Source organism: Vanellus vanellus, assembly GCF_965231255.1.
Source record: "Vanellus vanellus genome assembly, chromosome: 3".
Classification (NCBI taxonomy): domain Eukaryota; kingdom Metazoa; phylum Chordata; class Aves; order Charadriiformes; family Charadriidae; genus Vanellus; species Vanellus vanellus.
In genome coordinates, this window is record NC_138907.1 from 37,110,951 (window position 1) to 37,136,872 (window position 25,922).

A 25,922-nucleotide genomic window follows, 5' to 3' on the forward strand; every position below is an offset into this window, starting at 1 on the left:
CTATGACTACTATGAGGTAACAGGAAGACAAGATCCATCCAGATTTCTAATTTCTGCATCCACATTCACATACAGTTGACAGTTCTGGGTAATATGTTTGCTTAACTCAAAAAATACAAAGACTATCTGATTCTGATTTCAACATGACATGTAAAAGAAAAATGAAAACCAACTTCTTTTTCTGGTGTTAAACTGAAAAGTGGTAAGAAATTCTTCAAAATGCTGAACTTCCTCAGTAACTGACTGTGATTAACTAGTAGCGTAAGACATTATGCTGAAAAAATGAAAGAATTCACCTACAGCTCTAGACTACACTTTAGTTTTTAAATCTAAAGATAGCTCAGAAAAAGCAGCTTAGGAAATGAAGTATTTTTCACTTGCAAATAGCCTTCCCAAAAAACTTCAAGTGAGAAATTTAGTTGTTCTCTATGCCTTCTTTTCTTTTTGCAGAGGTAGTTGATCTCAAACCAAGTAAAAGCTGATTAACAGAGGAAAATATTTGCATTCATGCTGTTCACAACTTTTCCTTTCTCCTAATTCTTTCTTAATTTTTAATCCTTCTTAATAAGAAGGAAAATGTGCCAAAGATCATCCTGGGATGAATGTTTAATAATGGAAACCACCCAGATCAAAGCTGCAGAGGTGGAAGAGGGGAGGGCAGGACACAAAGATTATTTTAGCTGGGGAACTAGCAGAGAAGGGGAAAAGAAAAAGTTATGGGAAGGAGAACTCCAGGCTAGTGAGGAGGACTGAGTGTATGAGGAGGCTGGCTGTGGCCTTGAAGGTTTTGTGACAAGAAAACCAGGAAAAGATGGCAAGGATCATGGCCAGCCACTGGTGGAGACCAAGGCTTCCAGGACAAAGAGACAGAAAAGAGGCATGAGCACTGACAATGACTGAAAGCGAATAAACTGAGGAGTCAGGGACAGCAAAAAAGACAGGGACAGCTTAGAAGAGTTTGGGCCAGTGAAATAAATCATCACTTAAAGTGCAATTAAGTACCTATTTTGGTAGTTTGATTAGCACTATTACTTACCTATGCATCTTGAGAGAGTAGGATCTGGCACAAATCCCATTTTGCAGGTACATCTGTAGCTGCCCATGGTATTCAAGCACTCACCATTAGGGCATACTCCCTGTAACTGACACTCATTGATATCTGTGGAAAAATTGAAAATAATCAGATACTGAAATGTATTCATATTCTTCTTTCTTCAGAAGTTATCTTTTTTTTAAATACGTGCAGGAGAACTGTTACAAGTTAACACTCCAATCAACACTTTTTCCCATACTGACAACCTTTTCACAGTATCACAGTATCACAGTATGCTAGGGATTGGAAGGGACCTCAAAAGATCATCTAGTCCAATCCCCCTGTCGGAGCAGGAACACCTAGACGAGGTTGCACAGGAAGGTGTCCAGGCGAGTTTTGAATGTCTCCAGAGAAGGAGACTCCACAACCTCCCTGGGCAGCCTGTTCCAGTGCTCTGTCACCCTCACTGAGAAGAAGTTTCTTCTCAGATTTAAGTGGAACCTCTTGTGTTCCAGCTTGAATCCATTACCCCTTGTCCTATCACTGGTCGCCACTGAGAAGAGCCTGGCTCCATCCTCATGACATTCCCCTTTTATATATTTATAAACGCTAATAAGATCACCCCTCAGTCTCCTCTTCTCCAAACTAAAGAGACCCAGCTCCCTCAGTCTTTCCTCATAAGGGAGATGCTCCACTCCCTTAATCATCTTAGTTGCCCTACGCTGGACTCTCTCCAGCAGCTCTCTGTCCTTCTTGAACTGAGGGACCCAGAACTGGACACAATATTCCAGATGCGGTCTCACCAGGGCAGAGTAGAGGGGAAGGAGGACCTCTCTCGATCTGCTAACCACCCCCCTTCTAATACAGCCCAGGATGCCATTGGCCTTCTTGGCCACAAGGGCACAGTGCTGGCTCATGGTCATCCTGCTGTCCACCAGGACCCCCAGGTCCCTTTCCTCTACACTGCTCTCTAACAGGTAGCTCCCCATCCTATACTGGAACCTGGGGTTGTTTCTGCCCAGATGTAGGACCCTACACTTTCCCTTGTTGTATTTCATTAAGTTATTCCCTGCCCAAATCTCCAGCCTGTCCAAGTCTCTCTGGATGGCAGCACAGCCCTCTGGCGTGTCAGCCACTCCTCCTAGCTTAGTGTCATCAGCAAACTTGCTGATAGTACACTCAATTCCCTCATCTAAATCATTAATGAATATATTGAATAATATGGGCCCCAGTACCGACCCTTGAGGCACTCCGCTGGTTACCGGCCTCCAACTGGACTCTGCCCCATTGACTACGACTCTCTGGCTTCTCTCCTTCAGCCAGTTCGCAGTCCACCTAATTATCCGGTCATCCAGTCCACACTTCCTCAGTTTAGCCATGAGGATGCTGTGGGAGACCGTGTCAAATGCTTTACTGAAGTCAAGGTAGACCACATCCACCGCTCTGCCATCATCCATCCACCTCGTTATTTCCTCATAAAAGGCTATGAGGTTGGTCAAGCATGACTTCCCCTTGGAAAAGCCATGCTGACTGCCCCTAATAACCCTCTTATCCTTGATATGCCTTGAGAGGGCACCAAGGATAAGCTGCTCCATCAGTTTCCCAGGGATGGATGTGAGGCTGACCGGTCTATAGTTACCCGGGTCCTCCTTCTTGCCCTTTTTGAAGACTGGAGTGACATTTGCTTTCCTCCAGTCCTCAGGCACCTCGCCCGTTTCCCAAGACTTGGTAAAGATGGTGGAGAGTGGTCCAGCAATGACTTCAGACAGCTCCTTCAGCACCCGCGGGTGCATCCCATCTGGACCCATGGATTTATGGATGTCCAGGTTGCTTAACTGGTCTCTGACCCAGTCCTCATCAACTAAGGCAAACCCATCCATTGACTTGACTTCATCTTCATCTGGGGTCTCAGCAGAACAGGACTCCTCAGGACAGCCCCCGACAGAGTAGACAGAGACAAAGAAGGCATTCAATAGTTCTGCCTATAGTTCTTTTAAATAGTTCTTTTAAATAGTTCTTTTAAATAGTTCTTTTAAATAGTTCTTTTAAATAGTTCTTTTAAATAGTTCTTTTAAAACACTGCTGGGCACATAACAGAAAAACAATTACATTTATAGATGATTCTCAAGTACTCTGAATTAAAAAACAAATACAGTTTGACTGGCCTATCAACCCCTCTTTTCCTGACTAGGTGATTGTTTGTGCAGTCAAACACAACTCACAGGAACATTCATGGAGAGAAGTTTAAGCGATGTAGTATGTTTTATACAGGATGCGACTCTGCTTGACACATTTAATACAGTTTTTATTAGTCTTTGTATTTGGTAATGCCTAAAGGTTCATTGTACTGGAAGAAGCACAATGCACAAATACCATCTCTAGCCTAAAGCTTACCATCTTAACAGCAAGAATACGCTTCAGGAAGCACAGAACACGTGTGATGTGGGACGAAAAGGATTGCATCCATGGGAACATTGTAATAATTAACAACTGCTTTGATGAAGTTTGCTGTCAAGAGACTACCTGCATCAGTGTCCCTTTCAGGATCTCACTGAATTATTCACCCATGCCCCAAGCATTGGGCCTCAGGTCTTTATCACACTTGGGGTTGTATCTGTAATTCACTTACTCTTAGAATAGGACCTGTCCGACAATCATCTGGATACCATCTGTAATTATGACAGCCAAACTAGGATTTTATTTCAGGAGATAGTAACAATGTAGCTTGCACTGATAATCAAAACTTTAAAATAATAAAAAATAGTAATATAAAAAAACCCCTGACCTATAATTGTCTGTCATAAATTGTCAGGTCTCCTCATTCAGAAAAACAGAGACAGCGCATTAAAACAGACCTACTTTAAAATTTAAAATGTTTACACGTGTTATTACTGCATAAGACTTTTGTTGTGGTTTAGGCTGGGCTGACCAATAAACAAATGACAGATGCTCTCTTTAAGTGGAAAGTGAAATTACTGAAAAGGTTCTGTTTTACCTCAAAGCAGGACAACTTTCCCTCCCTACCCCTAAGCCAGGAAAAAATGCCTACCTTGCTGGGTAAACAAACTTCAGGAAGTTAGATATTCCACCTAGCTCCTTGGAAATCAGGTATTAGTGATCACTTTATCTAAAATATACAATGTTTATTACCTTTACTCTTAGTTTTTATAAAACCTTCTCCATTTTATTTGACCTCATTGTACGTTGCTGCCTAAGTCAACACAATCAATGAGGGTAAGCTGAAAATGTAAAATATAACAGATGTGTTGGAGTTTGCTTTTGGAAACCTACAGAAAGAATCTTTCGCATTTCTACCTTCTTCATTTTTCTCCACAAGTTTGGCTACCTGTCCCACAACTGCGCACAACTGAAGCTCACAGTAGAGCAGACTAGCAGTTGCCATGTCAGCTGAGATTTTTTCCAAATGTTCAGTGTTGATCTTATCCCTCAGCTCTTCAAATGCTATACCTAATCTAGTATCTTGACACCACCTGGATCAACTTCACCTCTATGCACTTAGCCACACATGACAAAGAGTGATAATTTATATCCTAGAATTTTGGATGAAATGTGATGGAAACCACATGAGTTACAAAGGATCAGCTCTGCCTCAAAGGAATTTTCAAGTGAAATTCCCAGACTACATGACTTTCTGACCTCAGAGGGAGTAGACTATTTAAAAAGGAGAATGGTATAAGAAAAGTGCACAAAACCCTGCTGAAATATTCCCCTATGGCAGTCTACCTTTTGGCTCATCCAATCTTTGAGCAAGAAGATGTCCCATATAAGCTCAGGACTCTCTTATTTAAGGGTTGCACTAACACAGAATATTTAATAAGCTAGACTTGTTCTGATGCACTCAACTTTTTAGACAGTTTCTTCTGGTCTGACTAGGTTTTTTCTTTTGCCCTGAAATCTCAAAATATGATTGGAGGCACGTACAGGGTGCCAACTGATACCCAAAAGAAGATCACCATTGTTTCAACATCATTATCTTTTGTGACTATTGTGAGGAATGAACTTCAATCTTAACAGCTAGCAAACTAAAGACGTTATTGAAACAACCCTAAATAGAAACATATTGATGCTGTTGTAAAGTTGTCGGGAGGAAAGAACATATTGCTAAACCTCCACTTTCAAACATCAGGCATGACAAGGAACATAATGGAAGACTATGAAATACCTAGAAGCTAATAAAAAGCAAATACTGGAACACTCAAGAATCCACTATAGAATTTTCTACCTGTTGTCAATTGATGCTGTCAGAGCAGTCCTCAAAAATTCTAAGTATACATTTTTACTTATATGAAAATTAATCTATACTACTAGTAAAAAAATAAGAAAATATCTCCCAGGGGACATACATAACATACCACTTTTATATATATCCATGTAGAATTTGTCGGGCGAAGAAAGCATTTAAATTTTAAATCAGTAAAAAAGACAATTTATTTTAAATAATATTAATTTGACTTAGATTTTACAGTTCTTTTCAAGGAAACCAAGTCTCTTGTTTGTTAACCATTGAAATACATTACTATTTGCTTGTACGTCACCATTATGAAAAATTTGGAACTTTTCCTTCCTATCTAGGAGGATAATTCTACTATCCTACATATATTTAAGCAAGGTAAGTAATTACATAGCTTAACATAAACACATACATACTTTCACTGTTTAAAATTATTAATGCTGCATTTTTCATTCATTAGATGATGATTTTACTCATTGTTTGCATCAAGCTTCATTTTTAAAAAATCCATATGTAGATAAAATTTATTATTTGAACACAAAGTGTTTAGGCATGTAAAAAACAAAAAGCAAAATCCTGCAAAGACACAGATAGATAAGAGAAAAAAAGTTATGAAACCTGCTTTCTAACTTGAATTTGAATCATTTTATTCATTATGCTAGTATTATCTATTCTACTCAAGTGACATCTTTTAAGTTTGTAGAACTATACCTGTATGTTGTAGATAGAAAAAATGGTGCCTGTTGTTATAATTCTAAAGCAGTTTTTCAACTCTGAATAACAGCTACTGAACTGAAATGCATATATATATATATTTACAGTGAAATGAAGGAAAAAAATATGTTCTGCAAAGCCAAAATCTGGCTTTGCATTTAAACAAATTCTAATTACAAGTTACAGTCTTCAACCAACTGAGTGACCTTGAATACCTACTAGCAAAACCGCCATTTAGATTTTATAATGAAAATTTTTTAACATATCTTATATTTAAGTCTGTATATAGATAAACTGCAGTTGTCAATTTTAAAGTAAATTGAATTTAAATATCATCTAAATAGAAATGATGCACATTTCTACAGATCTGAACTTCATTTCATGTCACTGCTGAGAACAATTGGCATAGGAATGTATTGGATGCATTTGGTGATACTGGGAGAATCCTGTTTTAGAGTTTTGCCTACTAATACTGAAGGTTTCATGGCATTATTTACTGAAGTGGCTAATTTGCAGGTAGATGGGATCTCCCTATAATTCATCAATACACAGTCATCTTTCTTTCCAAATGATTCAACTATTCTGCGGGAAACATTCACAGATGCTGTCATTAATGCCTCTGTATTAAATCTCTTCCCAGATGAACTGTTCTTGTACATCTAGCATTTAAAAATGTAACACCAAAAATATAACACCCCATTGACACACACTCTGCTATTGCTATTTAATGTGGTCACTGCTATGTTTAAGTACCAGCTTATGTGTACGTAAATACCAATAAATGGTCCTGCTAGAGTTCCTGATATGGATGTTTCTCTTGCTAAATTTGTCCAATTTTTAAAGTTAACTTCATCGTGCATGTACTGATGCCTCAGCATAACTTAATTACAGTGTATTTTAATGCCTCTTTTCCAAGTCATGTCTTCTCAATGAGCTCATGCAATTACTGAGCTGATGCTCTATGCTGAATTACACAAGCCTATCTAGGGATTCAACAGAAACAAGCCACAAGTACATAAAAAAACCCCAAACCCTTCAAATTTTCAAATCAAACATACATACATGTAAGAACAGTGTTTATTTAACAACTATGGGTAAAAAATCCCAACAACCCAAAATCTTCCAGATTTACTGTCTACTTCACTGTATTTCAGACTGTGGTAAAAGGCTACCTACCCAAATTGTTTCCTACTATCTGTCAGCCTGCCCAGCTGTGCAAACTGCATTGGAATCAACTTGTTCAGGCAGCTGGAAAAGAAATCTGATTCAAGATTAGCGGCCTTTTTTTTTTTTTTTCTCCTTCTTTTTAGCCCTCTGTTTCTTGTATATGGACATAAAAAATGCTTCAGTTTTAAATTAGTATAGCAATAAGAATTCATTTGCTCTGTTGTAAAAAACTAAAGAAAAAACTAATTTAGGGTTGTCTGAATAATCTTTTGTTGTGTACAAGCACAAACTGATGACATGCTTGTAGAGTGATTTGATCAAACACCTTCATCTACACAGAGGAAATATTTTAAGGGGCTATGCAGCAGTACTATAAAAACATACATAGGTAAATAACGCTTTCTAAAGACCAATTAAATACTAATTTTCGGTTTCCAAGGAAAACAGAGTAATGAAGTTCTACCGGTAAAAAGCCTCTGCATTAGTGATACAGGAAAAAAAAGGTTAAGCAGGGAGTTTTTCCACACAGCACTTTGTACGGCTCCACAGCAAACTCTCACAGTAGGTGCCGTTATTTACGATTTATAAAGAACTGGCAAATAAAGCACTGATTTTGTAACAGTTAGTGCTTGATAATGTGAATGACTTGACCCTTCTCAATGGTAATAAACTGGTGTAACCCCACTCACTGGCATGAAAGAAGCATCATTCTGCACTGACTGACAACCTGACCCTTTGCTGTTACTCTTTAGTATTACAACACACCAAATAAATGGAACTGCTCCTTGTCACACTGTGCTCCTAGATGTGGTAGTCCCTCTCCATAGAAGTTTGACAAGAGATGAAAGCTTTACTCTTACTTTAGATCTGTTGAGATGGCAGTGGAAGCCATATGCCATCCCAGAGGTCCTGTTGGTGACTCTGCTCTCACAAGTTCATCCAAATGCACAGAAGCTTTGCCATAACCAGGGTCTTGACAGTGATACTGCAGTACTGTACAGATGAGGCTACCATGTCTTGGCTCCTTCTATATTGTCTTCTAAGCACACAGCCTGATATATGGTGAGGTCAGCCACCACTGAGCTCCCAACCACCAGAGTCACCACAACGCTCCCAGCTTTTAACAACCTGGATGCTGTAACCAAACTGCCGCTAATCTATGCCACAGTCTTCCCCACTAAGGAGAACTTAAAACAGGCTCCCACAAACAACAATAGTTAGTGTTTGATGTTTGATACCTTCTCACAGATTTTTATAGATCTACTGGGTGTCAGGTCAACCTGCTCTCAGAAAATGCGATGTGTTAATGACTCACTGCCACTGAATTTCCCAGGGGAAAAAACCAAGCTAAAAAAACCCATTTCCTAACTGAATGCTTGTCTGCTCATGTGAAGAGTGTGACTATGGACAAAGTAATCTAATCTTCATGACTTAAAAAAAAAAAACCAAACCAAAAAACCAACAACAAACCTCTAAAACCAAACAGAAGTGAAGGAGGAAGATGGGAACAACGTAATATGGTATTCATACTAACACTGAACTTGTTATAAACCATGATAATTATATATAGCTTTACTAAGTCCAAAACCAAGTTCATCTTCCAAGAACTTCGCATACATTAATTCATAGACAGAAGACAGAAATGAATGAATAACTCAGATATAAAAATGAAAATTTACATTACTTATGGCTTTTTCTCCTCGCTTTCTAAAAATGTTCATGAAGAAATTTTATTTGGATTTTTGTCCGGGGTAAGGCAATCTTCAAGGTTTTGCATTAGAAATACCCCCAAACACAATTGTGTTTTGCAAGCACTTTATTTGTGGAACAAGATTCTGTAGTTAACAGAATCAGATTAAGAAGTGGCCTCAGTTTTTACTCATGACCACACACACACATTACCAATTATATGGGATGAATATCACATAACTAAATTCATTAAATCTAACTGCAGCCAGCAGTTAACACAACCACCTATTTTCTTCTAATAACTGCGATTTTGGGACTGAATAGTGCAGAAGAAATAAAAAAAAAAAAAAGGGAAAGTTTTGAAAAAAACCTTAACCCTAATTTGTTACTTTTCTCTAAACAGTTCTTCCTTGATTAAAGATCCAAAAACCCAGGGGCTTTTCAACACCTCAATCTATATTATGAGGGTCGGGCTCTTTTAGTCAAGTATTGATTTACTTGTTCGGCTCTCACATGCATTGCATTGCACAGTGGGGAATTGTGACGACTGAAAAATAAATATATGAATCAAAGCTTTAAAAGGAAAAAAAAGTTAGATATGGGATCAAATTATGTTCTAGGGTACTTAAATTTAAGTAACAAAGCATTTATACACCTAATGGAAGGTTTCCCTCTAGCTGTTGTATAGGTATTTGCGTACAAATGGGTGCAACATAGTAGAATGTCTTCCTCTTTCCACTGTATAATGATGCATGGAAGAGCTCTGTGCTGGAGGGGAGGACATACTGCAGAAGGTATTATGTTCCAATGTTCTGCTTTCATTCTCCAATTCTATAATGGCTTTTAAAGTAGATTAAACCAGTCTTTGGAGCTGCATTTGCTGCCGTTCAACACTATATTGGTTCTCTACCGCAAACCTACATGCAAAGTTATCCTACCTTTCCTTGAGCAATGGCATGCCTAATTCAATCACATTCAGGAAGTGAATAATTTCAGCTTTATTCCAGGATTAATGACACCATAACATAGCCTGAGTATCCTTTCTCCAAGGATAATAAACCATGCCAAGTGTAAACATTCAATCCTAGGAAAAGCTCCTTATAACGAGATCTGTACCCATCACTTACTGCTGAAAGAATATGCTTTGCTTGGTTACTGTAAAACATGCCAAGTGATTTACTGGTGCATCATAAAGCTACTGTAACCTCCTTTAATTTGCCCATTTACTGAAATACTTCACTTAGATTCCTTAGTAAGCAAATAAGAAAATGCTTCACAGCCTACTGCTCTTCTACACATTAACAGGTCAACACAACCTGAAGAACCTGATGCCCACTATAGCCAAATGAAGTGGTGCAGAAGGACTAATTGATCAACGGAGAGCTGTTCTGCTATAGATCTACCTACAAAAACCCTGGAATATCAGCCCTGTAGTGTTTCCCTTTGGCAGCCTCTAGCTGGAAGAGTATTTAGGAAGAGAATTTTACTGTGTTTTGGCTGTGCTAACCATTATAACAGCTCTTCAGACCACCCAGTCCCAGCTGGCCTAATGCAGAATCACAGGAAACACTAAGGTGGTGTAAAGTTGTCTTCTCTCTCTTCAGCCTTGTAGCTAATTTGGACACATGGAGCAAGTCCACTCTCTATCCTTTTCAGATAGCAAGTGAGGCCCATATTTGGTCACAGACATACTGGAATTTGAAACATTCCTGTAAAGTGAAATACATTCTTTCATCTCCATGCTTAACACATTGAATTTATGCTCATCAAAATCATCACAGCTTGGAGCATTTAACCACATTTAAACATTTAACTTAAAAACAAAAAAATAAACATACATTTTTATCAATGTGTTCTAGTCAACACCACAGTCTCCTGACAGTACATTATTTAAATCTATCCATTTTTAAGAAAGTATTTTTGCTCAAGAAACACAGTCTATGACTTCAAAAAAGTCAGGGGTCACCACAAGAATTTTGAACAACACAAAGGTAAACAGAAGTAGTCTTCAATTTGCTTTTTGAAAGAAATCATTGCTACCATTCATGTAAAGAATACAGTCAAATTTCTTTTCAGGAGCACCGATAGCTTTGAAATGACAGTGTCAACTATCAAAACTCGATCAGGGTTTGGGTTTTTTACCATATAATGTTGTAGTAACTAGAAGACATTTAAAGTTTTCATAAACAAGGCTGAAAAATGCTAAGAAGTGATTTAGAATTAATTAAAATAATAATCCCTCTTTTGAAACAATAGATCTCATTTGTATAGAATGCATTTTCTATTTTGCACATTTGGTAGTTGATTTTTGATAACATGAATAAACCTGTCATACTCAAAGTCACAGTACATGCATAAACAGGAGAAAACAACTTATAATTTCACAATTTTTAAGACAACACATGACACAGATGACAAAGCATAAAAACTAAATATGCAACAGCCTCAGCTAGGACAGTCATGATATCCAGAAGGTTCTTATGAAAATTGGACTAAGAAAGGGAACTTGTAGAAAGAGAAAGCCTACTCGGACGACCACAGCCTTGGTAGCTGCACCGAAATATTCAGAATAAACCTGTGGCTAGAAAGTACTGCAGCCCTTCTCATTCCCTCTGTCCCAAGTGCCTGGTGCCAGAGGACACAAGCAACCTCAACATCAGCAGTCCACAAATCATTCCAGGCGTAAGCAGCATGGAAAGCTAAGTTTCTGAAGAGGGACTTCTGCACTTAGCTTTGAAATCAGATTTCTATGCTTTTCAAAAACTGACTGACTTTGTTTAAATGACTAAGTAATAAAAACTGAATGGAAAACGTTTATTTCCTGCTGATGCAAAGTGAGCAACTTGCCTTTCAATAAGAACCACACACACTTAAGCCACTTTGCTGCATTTAAGTTAAGCAAGCCTTCTAGATCAATTATAAACTAATTAGAATCTTTCAAAGTACTCAGCAACTTCTTAATTAGAAATGACCTAGTGGTCAGTCATTAAAAGTTACTTAGTAATACCAACCTTGACAGATGTTTTCATGTAGTGAAATGCTTCAATATGCACAATATCTCATGTTGCAAAATAAGACTGGAATATATAATTTATGTCTCTTCTATGACAATTAGATTCATTCTGGTAGGTATATGCTCGGCTTCACTAGGAGTGCAACCTGATTGAATGATCTCCAAATTGGCTCAACTTGCAGGCATAATTTTTTATTCTTTTTATGAAAATCAATTACAACTGTACCTCCTAACACCACTGAAAATACTGTTCCAACTGTTTCTGCTACAGCTATATTGTTAACCACTATTAATATCCACAGTTCTAAGAAAAATATAATATCCAGTTTTTACTGCCTCTATCAAAGCTGAACGTTTCAATAATAACCTGACTAGTGAGAATAACAAGGGGTAAAAGAAACAAACAACAAGGTTTGATTGCTAGTGAAACTATCGCAATATATATTTTTTCAAATTACAGAAAAAATAGTTGCTTATTCTAAGAAATGACCCACTGATTTCTGCGAGCTAACAGAGTAGCAGCAGAAGAAACCAATCCAACTCGTTTTGTGCTTCTGCATGGAATTTACTGGAACACAAGTTTGCAGAGCCACACTTTGCAAACACATAATCAATGTCCAAACAGCAACCCAACCCAGTTTCTGGAGATATATTTATTTCTCAGTATGACCATCATAAAAGAATTTCCTTGAAAGAAGGTTGTTAACTTAGTAGCTAAGTAACATTAAATAGCATTTCTTACAAAGCTAAGCTCTTTTATTACCTGTGTATTGAAATACACATACAACATGCAGAGAAAACAAATTTATTACTGTATTTTAGGGACAGATGTAGGAGGGCAGGATATACCTTCAAAATTTATTTTAAATCATGATGAAGCCAAGGGAAAAAAGCTTAAAGTCCCCAGAACACATGACTACAGAATTTGATCCATCAACATACAAGCACTAGTTTCTGCAAGCTCGTATACATTTAATTTTAAGCATATGGAGACTTTTTAAGAACTTCCATGCACAACTTTTTACTTCATTGAAAAACAAGTGTTCAGGTATTTTTCCAGTTCTTCAAGATAAGATTTTTTAAGTGCTCTATTGGCAATATGTTAGTTTCCTGAAAAAGGAAGCCAACCTTTTCACCAGCTGTTTATTTCATTCTATTTCAGTTTTCCAAGAAAACCATTAGCAGAAGAAGGAAACATTAAGTATAATTCTAAACAGGGAACCAGAAATTAGCATTGCATGTGGATTCTGACAAAGAAGTTGCAACTATGATAAGCTGTATTTTGGCTTTAATGACAGCTTTAGGGCATCCATGTGTGTACATGTAATAAATCATCCCATTGAGAAGATAATTACTGAGGGGGGGGAAAAAAGCTTTCTTGATACCAATTACGCTAAACTGTTTGAATTAGCATAGCCACAGATGGTTCTTTGTTGTCCTACATACACATTAGAGAGAAGAATGTTTAATTACGTTAGCTCACTCACTTGAAAGGAAAAAAAAAAAAAATCATGATCCGGTTATTAATCACACTAGTACTACATAGACTTTGTAAACTAAGGAGGCTTTTGACTGCAATAACAATGTAGAACAAAAGGTTAATTAGGCTTTTAGGCCTGAGTTTTCAAAGGCAGTGAAAGCTGGACGATATCTAGGTGAAACAGCAATCTCTTTTAGCTGCAGGCAGGGATTCAGAAATATATCCCCATTACTATTTGGTCTGGCAATGCTGGCCCTTTCTGAGCATGGACACAGTGTGCACACTCTTTCAGCAAAGAATAATCTAATTAAAATGTATACTTGCATATGGGCATGCTGTGCCACTCCTTTCCAATTTAACTGTAAGGATTATTACAAGAATACAAATACTCCCCCACCAGCAGCTTAAACAGTTTTCTCTTCACAGCTATTGCTGTTGCTTTGTTCCATGTTGGTGATATGGACAGCTGTTTCTTCATTAGCACTGCTCTCTTCTCTTCCAGAAAAGCATGTCTGCTTCAGCTAAACACAAACAGGACACTTTTGCCTGCCCCTTGAGAAGCACATGCTAATGACCATTGCAGGACTGAAATGTATCCTGCCAGCAGCTTTCACGTATGAAGCTAGCTTTCCTGATGACTGTTCAAACAGAGCTCAAAATCCCGACCCTCCGGAAGAAAATGGTAATCTTGTTTGTTACTTCAATAAGACTAAATTTCATCCTGGCTTTGTTTCATGGATATTACTTCTCCCAGTTCCTTCCTTATTTGTACCTCTTTTTTGGAGTGTGTTGGAAAGTAAATTACAGAGAAGCCACCCAAGCCTTGATACGGCAACAAGGGGAACCTGCAGCAGTCACCACCTCTGTCCATTCCAGAAAGTTAAGAGATTGTCCCCATCCTGAATTCATCAACAGTCAACTTCCCAGTGGGATAATCCAACTCTGACTGTTTGATTAAACTCTAGGTTATAGTTTCCATGTATCAACCACTAGTTATATTTAGAGTCTATAGCTCACTCTCTTCTGGAATAATGATAGCAGTAAAACAAACTATTTAAAGCCTTATATTTATTGCAGTATTAGTTATGTAATACAAAAATGTGTCAGACCTATTTTGCACACTACCATGGCAGGACTTAGCTCCTTCTTATGCTCCTACCCAGAGACATATGTTATCCCTGTCTATCAGCCTGTCACTGTTCAGTGAAACAACTTCTGCCCTACTTCTGCCAACCTTCGCAAGCAGAAGACCATTTTTTAACCATCTGCAGCTCCTGATTAAGGATCTTAGTTTCCCTGAAATAAGGTTTACCAACACCTAGGTACAGTCCCTTGAAACAAACTGCATGCCCTACTTGCCTTTAAATGCCTGCTGCGTTGCTGCTGTCTAGGAAACCACTGTGTATACAGTGGGGTTTGTGCACAACTACTGGAGATATCAAAAGCTCCTGTCCCTCCTGGACCATGTTCAGAGGGATGCATGATGGTATTAATGCATCATGGCAACTTCCAGACACTTTTCGTGCTGAAAGTTAGAAATCCTCTCTTTTGCAGTCTCTGAAAAACCTCATAACTAATATGTGGAATGAGACAATCTTTCGAAATGGCTGGAAACATCTTGCTGAAATATATGCACCACCTATGTGTTTAATTTGAAGCGTGAAAAGGTGGCCCATCTATGCCTTACACTCACCTCCTTCACTTTTTCACTTTGCAGTCCTGATCAGTAAGTTGCCATCAAGATCTCCACATCCCTTTAATTTATTAGGGGGAGTCTGCAGTCTTGCACTGAAGATCAGGGAACAAGCTCTCGAAATGCAATTTGCAACTCTCCTCCATTCAGTTTTTTTACCTTTTTGACCCAACCCAATTTTCTCTCACAATCCTCCAAATGCCCCTACCTTGCAAGCTGGTAAACCACAAGGTAGAGAATTGAGCAGCAGATAGGGTCAAGTACCTATAGTTTCAGATAGCAGCTCACATAGAATTGCTGAGGTTGAAAGGGACCTTTAGGATCATCAAGTCCAACCATTAACTTACCCTGACAAAAACCACTTCTAAACCATGTCCTCAAGTACCACATCTACCCTTTTTTTAAACACTTCCTGGGATGGCAAATCCACCACCTCCCTGGGCAGCCTATTCCAATGTTTAATAACCCTTTCAGTGAAAAAGTGTTTCCTAATATTCAATTTAAACCTCCCCTGACATAACTTGAACCCATTTCCTCTCGTCCTATCACTTGTCACCAGGGAGAAGAGGTCAGCCCCCACCTCTCTACAACCTCCTTTCAGGTAGTTGTAGAGAGTCATAAGGTCTCCCCTCAGCCTCCTCTTCTCCAGGCTGAACAACCCCAGGTCCCTCAGTCGTTCCTCATAAGACTTGTCCTCTAGACCCCTCACCAGCTTTGTAGCCCTTCTCTGGACACGTTCCAACACCTCAATGTCCTTCTTGTAGGGAGGGGCCCAAAACTGAACGCAATACTCGAGGTGGGGCCTCACCAGTGCCGAGTACAGGGGGATGATAACTTCCCTAGTCCTGCTCACCACACTGTTCCTGATACAGGCCAGGATGCTGTTGGCCTTCTCGGCCACCTGGGCACACTGCTGGCTCATATTCAGCTGGCTGTCCACCAACACCCCCAGGTCCTTTTCTGCCGGGCAGCTTTCAAGTCACTCCGCCCCAACCCTGTAGTGCTGCATGGGGTTGTTGTGACCCAAGTGCAGGACCTGACACTTGGCCTTGTTGAACCTCATACAATTGGCCTCAGCCCATCGGTCCAGCCTGTCCAGATCCCTCTGCAGAGCCATCCTACCCTCGAGCAGATCAACATGCCCACCTAGCTTAGTGTCATCTGTGAACCTACTGAGGGTGCATTCGATCCCCTCATCCAGGTCATTGATAAAGATATTAAAGAGAACCGGCCCCAGCACTGAGCCCTGGGGGACACCACTTGTGACTGGACCCTGACTGGATTTAACTCCATTCACCACCACTCTCCGGGCACGGCCATCCAGCCAGTTTTTTACCCAGCGAAGAGTACACCTGTCCAGGCCATAAGCAGCCAGTTTCTCCAGGAGAATGCTGTGGGAAATGGTGTCAAAAGCTTTGCAAAAATCCAGGTAGATAACATCCACAGCTTTCCCCTCATCCACTAGGCGGGTCACCTTATCATAGAAGATCAGGTTTGTTAGGCACAACCTGCCTTTCACAAACCCATGCTGACTGGGCCTGATCACCCTGTTCTCCTGCATGTGCCGTGTAATGGCACTCAGGGTGATGACCTTCCATGACCTTCCCAGGTACCAAGGTCAGACTGACTGGCCTGTAGTTCCCTGGATCCTCCTTCCGGCCCTTCTTGTGGATGGGTGTCACATTTGCCAACCTCCAGTCAGCTGGGACCTCCCCAGTTATCCCGGACTGCTCATAAATGATGCAAAGTGGCCTGGTGAGCGCTTCTGCTAGCTCCCTCAGTACCCTCGGGTGGATCCCATCTGGCCCCATAGATTTGTGCACCTCCAGGTGCTGAAGCAGGTCCCTCACCATTTCCCTTTGGATTACAGGGGCTTCATTCTGCTCCCCATCCTTGTGTTCTAGCTCAGGGGTCTAGGTACTTGGGGAACAACTGGTCCTGCTCACATCTCCCTCAGCAGTGGAAGCAGCGGGATGCTTGTGTTTAGTGCTCTACAAACTGTATTATTTATGTGGTTGGCTGCTGTGTGTTCCTTCATCCACATGCTAACTGAAAGTTTTTAGTTAAATACAATTAACTTTATCTCCAAAGTGCCTAAGTATGTCCTTTAATGCCAATTACTCTTTCATTTTCTCCTCTCCACCACCACTGCTATTTGTTGGGACCTATTTTACCCTTGTAGTGTAATCAATGGCTAACAAACCTGATCACAGGTCAATGTCAGCCTCACCTGAACTCATTCTTCCCTACCTTCCCAAATCTCTCTCCAGAGCACCACTGCAGGATTGCTCACATCTTCTCAGAGCTCCTTTCTCTTGTTTACTTGAGCTGTGTCAAACAAGTCAGACAAGCAGTTAAGCTTTTTCCAACATCCTCACCTGGCACCTCTGTTCAATACTCCAAGACATACAGAAAGAACAAACATATGTCTATGGTCATCTTGTTCAGCTTTGTCAGATACAGACGCCATAGACCAGGAGAATCTAAATGCCCCAAGCCTTTCTGTGTAGCTACATGATCATGCAGATCCTACAACCCTGCATGTTTTGATAACTGCTACGCTTACAACCAGAAGATGTAAGGCATAATTTTGGAATAACACAACTTATGCAGTGTCTAACTCCATACATCCTCACCTGCACTATGCGCATTCTTGAAATATGTTCATCACTGCTTTACATGGCAGCCAGGTACACATGGTTTTTCATTTCCACTTGCCAGTGATGTTATTTAGCTGTTCTCAGTACTGTTGTGTCTAACCTGTTTGGACCTAAGTCCAAAAGAATTGTTTTCCTATTACTCTATACTTTTCGTGATTATAGAAATTATTCTCTATTGCTAGTTCCATCTGACTTAACTAAGTCTGCAGGTTCACTGTTTAGCAAAAGAACCGATAGAACAACGTATCTGTACTGAAAAACAAAGGATATGAATCCTTATACATCATCAAAGAAAATGAGAGTATATGTAAAAGTTTTTAAAGTTTTTTGCTGGAGCTAAAAAACACTCTATGGAGTTGACAATATTTGGAAAGAGTTAAAAGTAGTCTCAACATTTTTTCCCAAATACAAATCCATTGTACTGGATTCATTCAGCCAAGTTATAAACAGCAAAGAATTTGCCACATAAAACTGGTACTCAAAATAAACACCATCAATTGTATGCACTATCGTACCTTGGCAAAATGTAGCATTGATCCTCTTGTAGCCTTGTGGGCATTCCATCATAGGACCGTATCCATGGTAAGCTGAAGAAAAAAAAATTATGTCAGTTAAATACTGCTGATTTATATGTTTATTTAGAGACCCTGACAGCCACGTTATTATGTAACTATAAAAAAAAAAAATCATTATCAGTTTTTATGATGTGTGGTTCAGCATAAAAGGTCAAGAAATTAAAATTAAAGGTTGTACAGGCAATCTTAATTCCATATCTTGCCACATACATACCACTTAAGTCTTCAGTTATCCAGTCAAATTTATGTTTTTTTTTCCAAAAAAGAGAAGTCTTTGAAATCAGGACATTACCTTTCATCCTAGTTGTTCTCAAATATTCAAATAATAACTTTCCCAAACCAGCTATGAACTTCATGTTCGGAAAAAATAAAGTTTAAGATTCACAATGGAAACAATGGTTTTAAAACTGAAAGCAGATTTAGAAAGCAGAAGTATCTTCAATGTTAAGCAAAATTGTTGGGTACCATTTCTCCTGCCGTGCTGAATATAAAAGTATTTGAATTACAAAGGAAACAGATGCAAATAAATTTCTAAAACAAGGCAGAAAGAAGAAAAAGGCACATTTGTGATTTACCTAACAAAGCTGCTGAATTTTGGAAGACTGTGTCACTTATTGGCTGATTAGTGTAAACTGTCCAGGGCATAACAACACTGCAAAATACAGACTGAATTCAATTTTGCCAAATAGAAAATGTCCAGTTAACTAGTTTTTGATTTCTATTTATTGTTTCTTTCCTCCACTTAAGGTTGCCTTTGAGACTACAGAAAACTGTTTATTGATTCTTAAACTGTTATAACACCATAAATGAGAGCAGTAACTTCTTTGTACGGTTATGCACTAGAAGCTAATCTCTTAGCAAAGCCCAGTACTTTACTAAACATATAGGACTAAGCTTTCCGGCACTATGATCTCACAAGTGCCATTAATAAGAGTCAAGAGAGTTTTTCATAATTTAGATGCTACAACAGAGATACCTTACATTTGGTCAGATATTTTGTTTTCCTTTAAGTGTTCTAAATGTTCAGCAGGCCAAAAACCACCCCAACCCCTGAATACATTACTTTCCAGCTTTACTGTATATAAACTGTCAAATAAGACAGAACTGAATGAGATAATGTTTTCAATTGGCTTCACTTCACATATAATGCCTGAATTGCACATTTACCCCTGCAGCTTATTTTAAAACTGCTAACTGGTTGACCATAAGGATAAAAAAAAAAAAAAAGAAAAAAATTATTTTCATTAATTCTGAAGCTTTTCCTATTCATAGGAAAAATTTATGTGATGATCTTGAGTAGCAGTTTTCAGAATGAGAAAGTTTTACATCAAATTGCTGTGAATTATTTAAAATAACTGCTTAACTAGAACATTAAGATTCTCCTTAGCAATTGTTTAAAGTGATAAAATGGTTAAACACAAAAATAGTAGAAGTCAAAATACAACAACAACATTCTTAGTTTTGAACACATACTCTTCCATCTTTACATTGACTACAACCATTTTAACACAAATTAAAAATTTGAAAATTTAGTCTCTCACCATACAGTGGCAACTACACATTTATTTTCAAGGCAGCTCCAATCTTTTCACAGTGCTAATGTTAAAAACAGTTGAAATTTAAGGTGAGGTTTTCAAAAGCACAATGCATTAGCTGATTCCTGGTCCCCAAAAATGTCAATAAACTTGTAATGCTCATGTTAGCAGAGTCAGATTCATAACTGCAAACTGTGTTTGCTGTTACAGACCTCATTCAATTCACGTTAAAACCAAGAGAGTCTCTCTAACTTTTTGTGGGACGGAATAGTACTCTGGAGTACAGCCTGGCGGAGGAAAACAGAGGAAGAGCACCAGCCCATAAGCTATGCCAGACCTTTTCCAGTGCTGCAACTCATCTTCCCTTCCAGGGTGACTCAGCTGCTCTAGAAAGTGCAGTGGTGCAGTGAGGTCAGAGATTTTAACCTCTCCCTCTCTCCTCATCCTCCTACTCTCACACTGAACAGGAAACAGCGGCTTACTAGCAGTTGTTTTCTTCCTTGCAGGTTGCAGTAGAGTAAGGAGCTTGTTCAGGGATGGCTAGTGATCCATGTGGGAGCTGGATGGAGTCTTACATTACTTACCCTTTACTCACTTAGACAACCTGTTTGTAATTATTAACTGTTAGCAAGCATCCTGAACAATCCTAACATTCCCCATGTAACACAGAAATGTACTTTGTCTTAGAAGTTGTCTTCTGTAGAAGCCCTCAAAAACGGAGATCTGTTCCAAAATTTCTTCTTTTGTTTTTCAGTAATACTGAATAACCCGTCAACTTACAGACACAGGAGCTGTCTCAGGCCAAGGCACTCGACTCTGCCACAAGACAGAAGCCCTGACTGAGCAGTGGCCATTACCCAAAATACGCAAGTACACCTTTACAAAGTGACAAAGCCCTATTTAAGTCCATGGGAACAAGACACACGCAAACTTACATACATCCTTAAGAAGCAGACTGAAGAGAGAAGAAAATTCCCTGCTAATGAGACTGAAGTATATGCTTAAATATTTTGATGAAGTGTGTTTTGCAGAAGATCACGTTAAGTGCAACCCAATTATGTATTATTATAAAAACAGGTTAATTTAAATGAAGTTTTCAAAGCATAAGCCCACAAAAACAGAAGAAATTCTGTTTGCTTGCAGAAAGTCTACAATAAAAAGGGTAATACCAGTTTAGTGAAGTATCATAACAGGTGAAAATTACATGGGACTTATGTAGGACTAACATTGACTGCTGAGACACTACCATGGACATCACTGAACTAATAACTTACTAATAATTTACTTGACTCCCAAGTTTTTTCATCCAATATCATATATATAAATAGACATATTAAGAACTAATATACATATGCCTACTTTTTTTACCACTGACATATTCCATTATTGTAAAACAAAAAAAATTAAAATACTTGATGAAATACAAATCTTTAAGCAACCACTCCCCACTTTCATTAAATCTTATAATAAATTTATGTTTATCTTTGGAAATTGTTTGCTCTACAGAAGCATAACACTTTGATACTGACATAAGGCTTAATTTGACACCTATGCCCAAAGGACGCTTAGGCCAGATCCGACACAGACATGAAAGTTCAAGTTGTGTGCCTAAGTTCAAACTGAACATCTATAAAACTAAAATGCTGTAAGATCACTTAAACTTCTGCAACACTCCAAATTCATCACCTTAAGTTCTTAAAAATCTGAAAATTCACCATTTGCACCCATGCAGAATTGCCATAAATCATGGCACGATTGAATAGCATCATGCTTAACTCATTCCTAAATCAAATCTAGACTAAGAAAATACATATACCTCTACCAAAGCTTCCTGACAGGATTTAGTGAATATTCTTGAAGCATACACTTATCAAATCATACTCTTGATATAATGTAGTCGTAGATGACACTGTATTTTAATCTGAAGAAAACAAACAGTGCACCCATCTCCTCCTCCCTTCTTAAAATACTAATGTACAGGGAAAGCTCCCACCTAGAAAGACAAGAAATGTATCCCATTATGTCTAGGAGACACAAATCCTTACTTTCCAGGAATGCTTTAATCAGAAGGACAGGATTATTCCAAGTGGCAACATTCTCTGTCTCCTCTTGAAATCATACAGTTACATTCAAAAAAAAACAATTCCAGATTGAGCCAGAAAGCAGGAGTGAGAATGACTCATACTATAAGTAATTAAGGACACTGGGAAAGAGACTGGGTTCCCAGTCCTGTTCCAAGAACCGTTTCTACATTTTACAAGTTAGGGCATCTCCTCGTAGGTATAAAACGAAGATTAGAAATTCTTCTGGCAGATAAAGAAACTCTGATGGCCCCATCTTGAGCAAGTGTGCTAGCCATTAAGCTTTTATAATACAGGGACAGTGCCCATCTCATTAGCGTTTCAAAAGAATTATTCTTACTCAGTGCTTCGAAAAAAGGGTGGTGGACTTCCCTTCTGGATAGGTTTTAGGGTGAGTTCAGGCACTTCATTGTGCCCACCTAGGAAGCACCTGGGGACCAGGATTTCCGACATGGTTTGTCCCAGCGTTTCCTGTTTGCTGGTTCTTAACATCATGCCACACATGCTGGCATTATGCAGCTGCCTGATCAACATGTTGTTTGTTGTGGATGCCAGGCTGAGATGACCAGTAGTTTACCTGAGCTATGAAGAACTAGCAAATGGGCTTTCCTGTCAAACTAGGCACCAAAAATTTGTCTTAGTAGTTCCAACCAGTTTTTGGTTGAAGCACATTTCCAGCTTTCTTGATTTTTCTCATGGCACACCCACATCCACTAAGCAACGTTCTAAACACCCACATACTTCTGATGATCAAGAATTTCAGTTGTAGTTGAATTGCTACTTCTTCGGAGAAAGCTATAAAATCAGTACACATTTTCACAATTCATACACCAATACAGAATGCATGTCTGAAATTGTATTTACGTGCTACAGGAATCAAAATTTAGATACCCAAGTCTTTTATTAACTATGGCCCACAAAGATCCCAAGGAGGCTCTCTTTCAGAAGCACATTGCAAGATAAACATACTCCAGAAGACTAAATTTAAATGCTTCATAAACTAGCTGATCAGCCTGAGTCAGCATAAATTTACATCAGACTCTCCTGTGGAAGGAGGAGTCAGAGAAGTAGGAGTAACAGCAGATTTTCTGCTGGAATTGTATTTACATCCACATTAAGACTTGCGGACAAAAATATGCTTCCAAAAAAACCCAAATACTGAACATGTTTCCAGTGTTGCTATCTGTACAAATAACAGGGGCCTAGAAGACCTAGATAAGAATGACTGCAACCCCTTGCACTATTTTTGGCCAACGAAATGCAGATCCACACCATCTGCAAAATAGCTATTACATTATCTTTTCTCATCTTTCATTTAGTGATGAAAATATGACATAACAGAAGTATTCCTGTGCAACAATAATGTAATTCACAAAACGTTTAAGAGACTAGCTTCACCTATCAGGCAAATAATTTGAAATTTCTTTCTCATTATAATATGGCGTCAAATCATAACAAAACGGTGAAGAAACTATTTGTCATTGCCTAATTGTTGAGAAAGATACTTCAAAAACAGAGCAAAAATATGTAACTGACAATTTAGAGCCTGGAAATCCTTGTCTCCATACTTGAAAAGTTCATCTGCAGTCCCAAGAGGTCACTGCATTCTCTTCAAGCAGTAACTGCCGCCCCTATAACTTAAAATTTCTGCGTAAACTTCAAAAGAAATAAATCCAGCTGGAAGAGGCAAGATAATTCAATGTCATTAACCTTCCTGCATTGAGAAAACACAACAGTGCATCACTGACTTAAAGGAGGAGGAAGAGGAAAAAAAACCCAACGTTAACTTTGCTGGCTGCATCGAGTGCCTGCATATTCTAACTCTGCTGACATGCAGGAGAATTCCAGTTTCTGCAACCTGTCCCTAAATGAAACCATACCATATTCTTTGTACTAGGTTGTTCTTTTTTTTTTTTTTTTTCCAGAAAAGGAAAAATACTACTTGAGGGGAATAAAAGCCATAAACTGATCCAGAGAATAACAACAAAATGGCACTTACATGGCTTCTTGGGACATTTCTGGCATTTGTTAAAACCCCAGGAAGTACCCACGGTTCCGCAGCAGTCTTCTTGCTTGGAAAGGCCAGGAAGTGCTTTGCCACACTGGAATAGTCAAGTAAAGAATACTCCAGTTAGTGATACTATATGATGCTCGCTTCTAGTACAATGTTGATTTTCAGTCATCTTGGGTCAAGCTCTTGCTGAGACACTGAAGATTCACTGGAGCTCTTAGCTGAACTTAAATAGTGCCCATGCATTGCAGTGGCTTTCTACGTAGGCATGAGCAAATTAGGTGACATTATTATCTTCCCATGCGTCAACTTGAAAAGGAGAAAGAAACAGAAGTGAACAGTATGTCATAGGGATCAGTGAGTATATTTCCAAGGTAGCAACTCACCATTGGCACCTATTCCCTACATTTTTCCTAATAAAAACATGCTCGTCCACTTTTTCAAAACCTGTATAAATTATCTCAAATACCGTTCTAATTACTCTCTCAAAGAAAGACAAGAAGTACGACTCTGATTTCTATAATGTTATTTCATATTAAGAAGCTTCAACTTCCTGCCAATTTATGTTTAATGTTTATGACCATTTACTGAAAATTGCCAAATTATGACAGATTCTGTTGCCCAGATACCAAAGAAGGTAACCCAGATGACTGAAGCTGAAGTTAGTGATGTCTGTGTTATTCCAAACAAGTGCCTCTGTCCCCATGCAAATATTTAAATTAATCTTGCAATAATTTCTGAGGTCAATGTTCCTTTCCCCCCCCCCTCATTAAGAATATGCTTATTATACTTTTTATTAATAATACTAATTTTTGGAAGCTTACAATGTAGTAGTTATGTTCTTGACTTTGCAATTTTCTTCCATTTTGCATTATAAAGAAAGCTTAAATGTATTTCTGAGATGTAGATGTTAAAAAAATATATCTAAACCTGTCAATTAGATATAAAATGGAAGTGCACGTGTCCCAAAAGAAGCGCATAACAGCTGCACTAGTAACACTTTCAAAGTAAATGTTGATATAAATAGGCACTGGAGCAAACAATTCAAATGTGCTGAAGTGTGAATCCTCAGTACGCAGTGAACAGACCTTTCCTAATCTAACTTTCCTTCCTGACAGCATATAAACCTTTGACCACTGTCGCTTAGCTGGCTCATCCTATGGCACAGGCTGGGGCCTTGTGCATGTTTTCACTTCAGCTGGTAACCCAATCAATCTGCAGTGGGGATGCACGCTGAATGCACAGGCACTGACAGCTTCCTCCAACCATCCCAGAAATTTTCCAGTGCGCTCTTAATCTTATTGACACCCATGAGTCAATGATGTTTCTGAAGTGCAGAGTTACGCTGTGTAGCTTCAGTGTGACTACTAACAGGATAGCAGGCTACCTCACAGCATTAGGGCTCTGACTCAGAGGGTTCCCTCTTTGCATGGGGAAGGCTGGCAAAGCATCGTCCCAGCCATCTTCTCTGCCCCTTTTTCACAGATACTCCCCAGGCACCCCCTGAAACATCCCAGGAACAAACTAAAACCAGCATCAGTTCACCATTTAAACATCAGACTGTAATGTGCAACCTGCAGCAGCTCAGCACTTGCTGCATGTGAAGCTTAGACATCTGTCAAGGGCTATGTGAGCAGCCAGGAGTCCCAGTGAAAAAACCAGCCTCTCTCGAGAAACGGAGCTTTTGGCACCGGGGCAAGTTAGCGAAGTTACGGTGCGCGTCTGCACATCACGCCTATATGGGGTAGCACCACTTGTGCTTTAAGCCTCATTTTAGGGTGACACATAAACAGCATAAAGAACAGAGTAGCCAAACAGGTTACAAGACGCTGCTCAGTTATTGTGCAACTTTAGGAGTCTATTTCACACTGTCTGCAGAGGGTCTTGTAACAAATTCTCCTATGTTCCAAGGGGTGACAAACAGTCCTGGCCTGGATGGTATTTGGCTGTGTTAAAACAGTTAAAGTATAAAAGCAAGTCCCACCTTTCAGATGCAGGCCCAGGCTTACACTATGTGAA

The 25,922-nt window shown here is 39.0% G+C and overlaps 1 protein-coding gene across 1 annotated transcript in view; it reads right to left on the reverse strand.

The window, feature by feature from the left end:
• The window catches only part of LTBP1 (latent transforming growth factor beta binding protein 1), a gene marked incomplete at its 5' end in the record, with an annotated part of 207,046 nt that overhangs the window by 75,396 nt on the left and 105,728 nt on the right, over positions 1 to 25,922 (reverse strand). The window contains 3 exons of the mRNA XM_082480509.1: positions 1,037 to 1,159; positions 18,217 to 18,288; positions 23,892 to 23,994. Of these exons, the coding sequence (XP_082336635.1) occupies positions 1,037 to 1,159; positions 18,217 to 18,288; positions 23,892 to 23,994 (298 nt within the window). The remainder of the gene's footprint in view (positions 1 to 1,036; positions 1,160 to 18,216; positions 18,289 to 23,891; positions 23,995 to 25,922) is intronic.